General features: G+C 39.4%; 1 protein-coding gene across 1 annotated transcript in view; it reads right to left on the reverse strand.

The window, feature by feature from the left end:
* CUNH11orf53 (chromosome unknown C11orf53 homolog) overlaps positions 1–11,631 on the reverse strand; it is a 48,155-nt gene that overhangs the window by 32,951 nt on the left and 3,573 nt on the right. Inside the window, exon 2 of the mRNA XM_011365435.1 lies at positions 6,452–6,598. Within this exon, the coding sequence (XP_011363737.1) occupies positions 6,452–6,598 (147 nt within the window). The remainder of the gene's footprint in view (positions 1–6,451; positions 6,599–11,631) is intronic.

The following is an 11,631-nucleotide window of genomic DNA, read 5'->3' on the forward strand; positions in this document are numbered from 1 at the left end:
CAAATGGATATTATCTATCAGTCCTTCAACCTGGCTCTGCATCACATGTCCTAGTCAACATTTCAGACCAATGGAATGTACAGAACAGTGGTTCTCAAAGTATGTTGTGGAGAGTCCCAGAAAGAGGTCCTGGAGATTGGTTCAGGAAACCTGCAAAGTCCAAACTAATTTTGCAATAAAACAAATAAATTATTTGCCTTTTACTCTCTCATTTACAGAGGAGTTTTCCAGAGGCTACATGATGTGTGATTTAGTAAGAGACTGAACAAAGAAATGGATTTGAGAATGCAGGTGTTTTCTATGAAGGCAGACATTCAAGAGATTTGGAAAATTGTAAAACAGTGTCACCCCTCCCAATAAAGAGTTTTGATTAGGAAAGCATAATTATTTTTTATTAAAAGGTAATTTATATTAACATGTAATGGTTTATTATTATTATTTGAAATGAATATTGAATATTTTTAAGTTCTTAGTTTGAATATCTAAGTAATAAATATATGTGGATGTAAGTCATTTCTTAAAAAAAGCTCTTTGAGTTCCTCAATAATTTATAAGAAAGGGGTTCTGAGACCAAAAGGTTGAGACCTGCTGATCTGGAAGGACATCTGTATTTTAAATGAGTTTCTAGGGTATTCTAATACACAGCCAAATTTGAGACATTCGTGTCTTTGCTTCTTTTACTGATAGAATATACTTCTTATGGTCGCTACATTTCTAAAAGAAATCCAATAAGACAAAATTTATTTGATTTCTTAGTTTCCAGCACCTATTTCCTTTACTCTTTTAAGCAAAAGAGAAGGAAGAAGATCATAACCGTACTGATCTTATAGCCCTCGTGATTTGTATCTTTTTTTAAAAAAGCAAGAGTGCCCTAGCAGTCATTCCAATTCATTCTTGCTTACTCTTCCAACCATATTAAAATAAAATGTAAAATTATTAAAAAACTTAATAATTACTATTTCTACAGTATATGCTTCAAGCATGTAGAATGTTTTAAACACTGTACTTTTAAAAGAGGTTGGAACCTTTTCAACCTTTCAAGCAGGATGGAACCATTTAAAAGCACAGATATGACACTCCACTGTTGATAGAATAAAGTCCAACCTCCTTAGCATGGCTTTCGAAGCTTTCTGTGATCTGGGCTCATCCTATCTTTCCTCTTGTCTATCGTTTCTTCCCTCCACACAGCCTTTGTGCTAGTGCATGATGTGGCCCTGGACCACCTGCCTCAGAATCACCTGCAATGCTTAAACAATGCAATCTATCCTAGATTTACTGAATCAGAATATCTGGTGATCATGCCAGATAACCTGCATTTTAAACAAGCTCCCTCCCTGCTTGCCATGTGATTCTTAATAAATATGAAAGCACCTGCTCTAGCTGTAATTGATAACTCAGTGGTTTTCAAGATTCAATACAAATGCCACCTTCTCTCCACAGTTTGCTTGCATATTCACCAAGATGGAGTCAGTGGCCCGTTTCATAGTGCTTCTTGCTTGAATCTCTGTAATAACACTGATTTCATGCTGCTTTCCATTTTGGCCTGTGGTTTGCATATCCATCCCCCATCCCCAACCAGATTGTCTATCTCTTCTCTATGTTCCCACAGCCCTTAACTGTGTTTATAGTGCTGTGCACATAGTAGGTCCTCAGTGACACCAGCCATGCTGAACCCTGCCATAGAATCCACCAGAGATTATGGTTTCTGGATATGAGGCAGCAGTATGTAAAAGATAAAGCATAGCATAATTTTTCATGGTAAAGAAACATAACACATCTAACTCCTTTCTCATCCATGAAAAGAACACAACACTGAAGAGTTTGTAACCATTGCCCTGTAGGCTGGTCCTGTAGCCAATACTCAAAGTTGTGATGATTTTCTAGAAGTTTGGTGCAGAAATGTCCAGAAGCCTGCAGAAGCATTGCAGATGTTAGATGTCATCAGAAGAGCTGAAATGCATTGAAGCTGAGAAATTGATTTGCAATAGATACGTGCTTCTGCTTTAAAACACCCTCTAGTGCACTTGCTGCATTTGCATAGAGCTCCAGAGTTGTTTACATAGAATTACGTACACTTTAAAAAACTCCAGAAAAGTTTGTTTTCTTATACCAAGGAGATGAGTCTTTGGCAGATTTGAGTGGTTGGTTGTTGCTAGATGTGGGTTGGTGATGGGTATTGTCTGCTTAGCTTCAGTTGCTGTTGAATTCAGAAACACTGGACATGGCCAGTCAGGTGAGTTGTTGGGCGACAGGAAGGTCTGATGATGGTCTGGGCAGCTTGTTAAGAAGGAAGGGGAAAACCAAGAGTAGGTTTGAGTAGAGTAAATACAAATCCACAGAGCAGAGGCATGATTAGTATTTATCTCCTTTAGCTAATATCAGGAACACCCCTCCCAACCACAATGTTTCTGTATCAGCTTCCTTATTCATTCCAGGGTAGGGCACCTGCTGTGTGGGTTGGGTAGCTCCTGACAATTTGCAGACATGTGGCACTGAGGGTGTGGAGGGCAGGTGTGAGCACCCCAGGAGCAGGCACCTCTGTTTCCCCCACCCACAACTCTGCCTTTGTTTCAGGGCTTTCTGCTTCTGAAGCTTATCTGTGAGGGAGAGTTGAAGGGAACAGTTCAGGCTGCTAAGTGGTTTCGGGCAAAGTCATGCTCCACTTGCACAGTGCATAGGAGCCCAGAAACACCCGTACTACAGGGTACAGAAGAAGGAGGGAGATGATTCTATTAGGAGGTAGAGGAGAAATGTGCCAATAACACTCGAGATGCCTCTTAAATGAGGAAAAGATAGGGAATGCAGTCAGCAGTAGTGTAATGGCTATGTGTAGAGCCAGAGGGAAGATAGAGTAATCAGGGGGATCATTTCATAAACTATATAAATGTCTAACCAATGTACTGTATACTTGAAATTAATAACAAAATGAAAGAATGGACATTGTGTAGGGTTGACTCAGAACATAGCTCCTCCACATACTCAGAAGACTGATAGCTGCCCAACTGGCGGCCAATGAAGGCAATACACAAAAATCTTTCGGCAGGGCCTACTCCCAAGGACATTTTCTGCCGCTCCCATGGACGTTATCTGCTCCTGTAACCAAGCAGCACATCTTGCTCCCATCAGTCTGAGAAGGCAGCTGCCTCTCAGTGAAATAACCCCTCCTTCTGCTTGTGTGCATAAAAAACTCTGCTTGCTCTTGGTCAGCGGCTTTATTCCTGCAGCTTCAACCAGCTGTTGCTAAAACTTCCCTACCTTGTCCTACCTTGTGAGTAATAGATGGCATTTCTCACCCCTCTGGTCCTCCTGGTGGTTTTTTCAGAATTCCCAAACCCAAGTGCTCCTGTGTTACACATTGTGACAAAATAAATATATATTTGGTTTTTATCCTTGATTCTTGACACAGAGCTGCTCAAACTCTTGTAATTTCCTGAGTGCTAAGGGTGCTGGAGCATCTTTTTTTTTTTTTTTAATTTATTTTTTTAAATTTTGTCTTTGACTCCAATTCCTGACACAGGACTCCTCAATTCCTTGGAATTTCCTAGATTATAGGAGTGTCTTTGTTCTAATGAGGCAACACTTGGTAGCTCCTGGATAGCTTCAGGATGGGAGCCAGTCACCAGAAAGATAAAGTCATGATTAGAAGCTTGGAACCTTCTGCCTTACCACCCATCCTTCAGGAAGGGAAAAGGGGCTGGAGAGTGAGTTAATAATTAATCACACTTATATAATGAAGCTTCAGTAAAAATCCCTAAATTACCTGGTCCAAAAGCTTAAAAGTTGGTGAACACATTGAGGTACTGAAAAGATGATACCCTAGGAGAGGGCATGGAAGCTCTACCTCCTTGCTTTGTGCATGTCTTCCATTTGGCTATTCTTGAGTTGTATGCTTTATAAGAAATGAATTAATAGTAAGTTAATTCTTTCTCTGGGTTTTGTGAGCAGTTCTAGCAAATTATTGAACCTAAAAAGAGGATCACTGAAACTCCTAATTTATAGCCAGGTGGTTAGAAGTACATGTGACAACCTGGGACTTGTGATTGGTATCTAAAGTGGGGAAGAAATCTTATGGGACCGAGACCTTAATCTGTGGGGTCTGCACTTACTCTGGGTAGTTAGTGTCAGAATTGAGTTTCATTGTAGGACACCTAGTCAGCGTCCCCTGAGAACTAGAGAATTGCTTGGTGGGTGAAAACCCACACATTTGGTGTCAGAAGTGTTGTGAGTAAAGAACTTTCTTTCTTTCTTTTTTTTTTCTTGCAGTCATGAGCAAGCACATGCCCAGTGGGCCTAGTGGAATTCTCACATGCGGACAGAAATTTCTTTCCTCCCTACACTTGGATCAGAGTGGCTCAGGCACTCCTGAGGAATGGCTACATCTGCCCTTGTGGCAAGTTTCTGAGTCTGCTCCATCAGCTTTTAGCTTCTTTGTGGGAAAGGAGCATGACCATCCTGATGAAGACTGAGCAGAGAGGAGGGGCTTGACTACCGGAGTTTGCCATGTAAGGGTGAATATGGCTTGAGAATAGAGCTAGTGACTGGCCTGAGATATAGTGAAGGGCAGGGAAGATGCCAGATGTGGCCACTCTAAGCCAGCCGAACTCTCATTTGGAGGGACCTGCCCGGCATTCGCAGCAGAGTGACCTGGCCACTTATCATCAAATTCTTCAACATGCAGCTAGTTTCATGGCAACAAGCTTTCGCTCAAATCTGAAAACAGCTTTTTTTGCAAATGCTCTGGCATGTGGGCATGTGGAAGCTCAGTTGCATACTAAAATGTGGATAATAGACTGTTTCCATTGGGAAGGACATTGGAAATCAGGCAGCCTACATTCCTCAACATGCATGGGAAAAAACGCTGCTCTAGACTTAATCACCCCAGAAAAAGTGATTAAATCCATTCGGGCATCTTGTTTGGCATTGCAGGCACATTGGTGTTACATATAAGAGGGGCCTGGAGGTTCTCCCCAGGGGGCTGCTTTGGTGGCAGGGTATGCTTCAGGGGGAGGCTGACACCTAGCTCTGGGAGAGGATGAATAAGATGGCCTAAGGAAAGTTTTGAGAATATAGTTGTTTTATTTCTCAAACTTTCCTTATTCTGTGACACCCCCACAGGCCCATCCAGGAAGCAACAAGATTGCTCAAAGTATCTCTTTGGGGTAGAGAAGATGGTTTTATTTGCTGAACAATGCGTAGAGCCTGAGGAGGGTCTTGGACCCTTTATACTTAAACACACTGGTCAATTCCTTGAGCTCATTCCCAGAATCCATTAGATAGGGAATTTTAGGCATTTGGGAGAAAGCTGAGTGAGCTGGTACGGTGATGCAGAGGTTGATGCCTGCCCATCCTTACCCTGTACTCTCATTACTTTTTTCTTTGATGAAAGAGTCCCTTAACTATGGTGCAGTGAGGGGAAGAAGCAGTAGTAGAATGTATGAAAATAATCCCTCTTCCTAACCATGATCTTTGATTAGCAAAAACATCAGGATTTTAGAACCATAAGGTTCCTATGTATTTAGGTAGCTTGAACGTGGCACTTGAAGTGGAGAGCTTGATTATATATGTCAACAAGTAGATTGAATAGATTTTCTTTGAATAGGGATTTAATTCCACATTTATTGGGTACAAGAGGTAGGTAAGCCCACTCTGAGATTCTTGTTTTCTGGCAGGAGGTAGGTCTGAAGCTTGGTCTGAACACATCTCCAGGAGGAGCTTAGAGGACTTGATAAGCTGCCCTGACAAATAGCTTTTAGTCAGGTACAGCCTGGTCTGTTGATGATAAGGAAGATTTTTGCATTTATCTGAAAATTTGCATTTATCATTTATTATATTTATTTGAAGCTAAGCTGCCATTAATTGTAAGACACAATGTTTTTGTGTATCACTGAGAAAGGAAAGAAAAACTGCCATTTAAACTATCACTGACTATAGTCTTGATATAAGAATTGGTTACAGAGATTCTCCTTGCTTTGAAATTTCTTTCATCAGTTTTGTGGGATGTGAGGATTTTTCCTGCCTTTAGCTGCATTGTTTGGTATATAAACGTATTTACTAAAAATATGTTTTTGCAATATACTTCCCACCTAAAAGTGTAACACACCTCTGTGGACTTAAAGTATCTACTTAGCTTTTGCTTTGTACCAAAACATGGAATTGTGGTCATTTCTCCAAAAAATAGATATTTGTTTTAATAATATCGAATTTATGTCCCACGGCTGTTTCTGTGTTTTTTGTGGACATGACATTTTTCAATTTAAAGCTTATCACAATGTACTTTATTTGAAGACATTTTGAATGACATTTAAAGCCCACATATGTGGTACTGACAAGCTGCAAAACCATGGTGACCTTCTGTCCACGTTTGCGTGGGAAAGTCCCCATTTACTCTTGTCATGGCATCCTATTTGGGGTGGGTTTGGTAGATAAAATTCTGTGGTCACCTTACACATACCTCAATTGTGGTGGCAGCGTGAACTGTAGTGACCAAGCTGCGGTGACACAGGCAGTGACGACTAGCCACGATTGCCGCTTGGATGGCAGGGATTGCGAGGCGCCACTGAGTTTCAGAGATGCTGAAACGTGAATGTGTCTTAGAATCCTCAAAATAAGAAAGAACTTATGGGATTTGTGTGCCTGAGTGTTCCTTTTTCCAAGCTGCCAACCTTTACCTCTAGTAAGAAACACAAATTCATTCTCATTCAGTCCTTCCTTCAAATGGATCAGTTACTATGTGCAAGGATACTACAAAATCTATTATCTTAAGGGACTTATGGTTTAGTGAGGAAGACAGATAAATGAATGCTTAACAAGCAGTGCTGTAAGTGCAATTTGGAGGTTATTATCCCTGCCCTAAGTGTTTATAGTGCAGGGCACTCTTTCTCGGCCATTTAAAAATTCATGTTTCTTTTTGTTAAATGTTAAAATCTCCTCCTCCTAAAGATTCAGAAAATGGCACCTTCTTCCCCATTTTTCCTCTTTCCTCCTTCCCCTTCTCCTTCCTCCTTGCACTCTTCTTTCATCTTCTCAGAACAAATAATTCTGCTTAAAGTAAGGTAGTTTAAAGAAGAACATAGATTCTTTAGTATTGTCCTAAATGTCTAATATTGACACAAAATGTCTACAAATGTCCTAGAGGTGTTCAGAAGGCAGGAAGGGCTCTCAGAGAGGGAGGCTTTTGATCTGAGTTTTGAAAGTGTGTGTGTGTGTGTGTGTGTGTGTGTGTGTTGGTATGCAATTAAAAGTTTCCTATCAATCCAACCTTATAGATGATTATTATTATTTGTTTCTTGTGTATTTTTTCTGGAGTTTCTTTATGTATTTACTAGTAAATACAAATATAAATTCTTATTTAGCTCCCATCTTCTGTTGCAGAAATGTTGCAAAAATCAGACTGGGGAGAAACCAAGCACCACTCGGAGAGTTGGGGAACTCAGGTTTATTACGTTGGTGGTCCCGGAGGAGCTAGCACCTTTGTGATTACACTGGGCCCATCTAGATAATCCAGAAAAAACTCTGTCTTAAGGTTTGCTGATTAGCGACCTTAATTCCTCTTTGCCATGTTACCTAACATATTCAGAGGTTCTAGGGATCATGACCTGGACATCTTTGTGGGGAACAGCATGATCCTCCCTATCACACCCACTACCAGTGAAATAGTAAAAAACAGGCACTCCACCATTACTGGAAAATTACTGCAAGGACTATGTAGAGTAATTTAGAAATAGCTCTCAAGATTTAAAATGCATATAAATCTTCACAATATATACATATATCAAATCATTATGTTGTACACTTTAAACTTATACAGTGCTAAATGTCAATCCTATCTCATTAAAACTGGGGGAATTTTAATAAAATTTTTTAAAATGAATAAACACATGCACATAACCTTTAATCCAGCATTTTCACTTTGAGATCTATTCTACAGATTTACTTGCATATAGATGAAATGATGGATGTCCATGACTTATTTTCACAATGTTTTTGTAACAGAAGATTGGAAATAACTCAAATGTTTATTAGTAGGAAACTGATTGACTTAATGATGGTACATTTATATAAAAGATACTATGCAGAAATTTAAAAAGATAATCTTCAAGACGATTAAGTTAGGAAGCAAAAAATGGAGGGTGGAAGAATAATGTGTACACCATACTAACTTTTTTGTAGACTTTCTATTTGTTCCATTAGTTTATTTATGTACCCAAACACCATTTGAATTACTGAGAGTTTATGTTTTAATGGATAGGGATAGTCACTCCTCTTTGCTCCTTCTTTCCCCAGAGTTTTCCTAGCTATTCTAATTTTTTTCTCATATGAACTTTAGAATTAGATTGTTTAGTCAAAAAAAGAAAATCATGTTACTTTTACAAATTAATGCTTTTTTATTTGTTCAATAAAATATAGCTTCTTTGGTATATTCCTTGTAGTGTTAAAATTTTATTTATATGTTTTGTCCATTTTATTAAGTTTATTTCACTTACTTTATCTATTTTGCTGATATTGAAAATGGAGTCTTTCCTTCCATTATACTCTAACTTATAATTGTATATATGAAAACTATTGATTTTTATATATTAATTTGGCACCTCTTTATGTTACCAATTTCTTATTGTTTCTAGTAGTTTTACAGTCATTTTTATTGTGTTTTTAAAATATACCATTGCAGAATAATCAGACTGTTGCAGAATACTGTTGCAGAATAATCAGACTGGCAAGAATCCAAGCACCACCTGGAGAGTTGGAGAACTCAGGTTTATTATGCCGGCGATCCCTGAAGATCTGGGACCCAAGCTAAGGGGTAACTTTGTTTTTATAGGGCTTATCCATGCAGTTACAGATGGCTGGGCCAATTGGTTAATTTGTCCTCAGGCAGTTACGGAACATGGGAGTTGCTATGGGTTACAGAGAGCGAGAGTTGCTATGGGTTACAGAGTGTGGGAGTTGCTATGGGTTACAGAGCTGGAGATTTTCAGATAGGAACTTAGGTAACACCTCTGTTATCTAGACAGAACAAGTAAAGAGGAGGATGAGTCTTTAGTTAATCTCGAGCTCACCCTGCCCTTCGGCCTATGTGGCAAACATGTCTACAGACACAGGACAAAGAGCTGATTTATAAGGTTAGCCATTTAAGTGAAAAATTCCTCTTCACTATCATCTAGGAATGTTTTAGGTAAATTACACATCTATAAAAAATTACTCCTTTAATCTGGATTTTCCAATTTATTTGTGTAGAGTTGAGCAAAATAGACTATTATGATTCTTTTAATTTTTCATTATGTGTGGTGGTTTCTCACATTTTTCTTTTTATGTATATTAGTGTTTTACCTTTTGATTAACTAGGTTAGCTAGTAGTTTATTTTTGTAAAGATATATCTTTTGCATTATTTGTTAGTTTTATTTTTCTAACTCATTAATTTCTAATTTATTAATTCTTTTCTTCAACTTGCCTTTGGTTTATTTTGTTGTTCCTCTCCTGACTCTCTTATGTTCTTTTCCTAACTTCCCTAACTCACTAATTAATTCCTTTGTTTTTATCCTTCCCAGTTTACTCAAATACTCTCCTGACTTACACACTAAGTATCAAATTCAATGGCTTCTCTTCCATCTGCATCATCCTGGAGATCTCTTGGTTTTTGACATCGTTGGCCTTTGTTGAGAACTGTTCTTTTCTCTCCCAGGACACAGCACACTTCTGATTTTTCAACTTTTCAGATAAGTCTTCCTTTTCCTGAAGATTCTTCCTTGTACAATTACTGTGAGTGGGTTTTCTAAAGTCCCACCAACCCCCTTGCTTTAAGCCCTCTGTCTCTGCGATCTTGTATTCTCTTATCCTTCTGGTCTCTTTCTCTACAGATAACTCTACAGTGTAACTATATCTTACACTAGAAATAACTTTATCGTCTCAGCTTCAGATTTATGCTTTGAACTGTTTTTAGAAACCTCTGAGTCAACTAAGAATAAAAACTTAACATTTGAAACTGAACCGTTCCCCTTTCATTCTCTTCCAATCTCACTCACACCTTGACTTCCATATCTCAGCAGCATCACCATTTTTTGACTAGCTAAACCTTGACCACTCTGAGTTATATTTTATTTCTCCTTTTTCACTTCCAATATTCAATCTTGTCAGTCCTGTCTCCTTTGTGGGTTCCCTTTAGGCTCCTTTCTCTCTACTAATAACTTGATTCCGGCCAGTGTGGTAGTTTTCTATTAGTTTCTAGTGTTGTGGTTTTCTATTAGTTTCTATTAGTTTTCTATCTCAAACTTCCCCCTTCAGTCAACCTATCTCAAATAACTTCAGAGCTCTGACCATTCCCTCCTCCCCTTGAAATCCCAAAAGATATGGGATTTTGAAATCATTCAAAAGTGAAGACTTGGTTCCTCATCTCCCCTCCCCTCCGAGCCTTGTTCTGCACATACACTATATGCTTATGCACATTGCGTTCTAGATTTTGTACAATTTATTATCTTCAAGCTTTTGCTCATACTGTATCTTTCATGGGTAACTTTTATTCTCTTCTTCTTTATCTACTAAAATTTTATTTATTCTTCAAATTCCATCTTATGTACGACTTCCTCTGTGAAGGCTTTCCTGTTGCCCCTGAATTGAAGGTGGCTCTTCCTTCACTTCATCCCTACTGGACTCTCTATTGTAACTTTTCTAAACTGCAACATGAGAGAGGAAAAAAACTTTATTTTTAAGCCACCGTAATTTGAGGTCTCTTTGTTACAGCAGTTTAGCCTTTCAAATACAAGGTGGAACACACATAGTGGGGAGGGAATGCCATTAACATCAATAGAGGGAGGTTCATTCATTGATCTCAGGGGATGCTAATCAGCTCCATGTGCCAAACTGATGAAGACCTAGGGGTGATACCTTCATCCTGAATTAGTTTAGGTTGCCCTTTGGTGGTCTGAGCCTTTGCAGTGGGGAGAGATAGAGGCTGAATGGCTATGGCAGGGGTCCAACTCAGAGTGCAGAAGCTCCTGACTTGATGGCCACATGACCGCTAGTGAGACTAAGCCCTGAGCTCAGCTTAGAACAATAGGCAAAGAAGCCACACTTCACCCAAGGATAGAACCAACCTTGAAAAACGAAAGTTAAGGTGAGAAAAGATAGACAAGACGAGATCAGGGGAGCCTGGAGCTTTATGGACTTGAACATAGATACTAATAGGATGGTGAAGGAGTGGACTGCAATGCTAGTCCAGATGCACCTGAGGCAAGAATTCTTGAGGGTGAAATAAGAGAAATACCATCCTTTGCCTGGGGGTTTGAGGGGGCTAGGGTGCCTACACAGCAGATGTAATGAAGCCTAAGGACAGAGAGAAACATCTGGAAGTTCAGTCTTAGAAAATATACCAGAATCCTGGTTCCTTCAGGGTCAGGGGTCTATCACACCTAGCATAATGCTACCTTGAACTGATTTGGGACCAAGTCTGTGTAGACTGACCAATATTCAACCTGGCATTGGTTGACACTGCATTTGCCTGCTTCTCGAATCTACTTTTGTCTGTTTAGACCTTTTCTGTCCGATCCTTTGAATGCTTGGAATTTCTCCTTCTACCCAGGGTTTTTGAGGGGGGTTGGGGTGGGAGGAGCCTGGTCAGCTGCCTGGTTTCCTGGGTC

This window comes from Pteropus vampyrus, unplaced genomic scaffold, assembly GCF_000151845.1.
Source record: "Pteropus vampyrus isolate Shadow unplaced genomic scaffold, Pvam_2.0 Scaffold110, whole genome shotgun sequence".
NCBI classification, from domain to species: domain Eukaryota; kingdom Metazoa; phylum Chordata; class Mammalia; order Chiroptera; family Pteropodidae; genus Pteropus; species Pteropus vampyrus.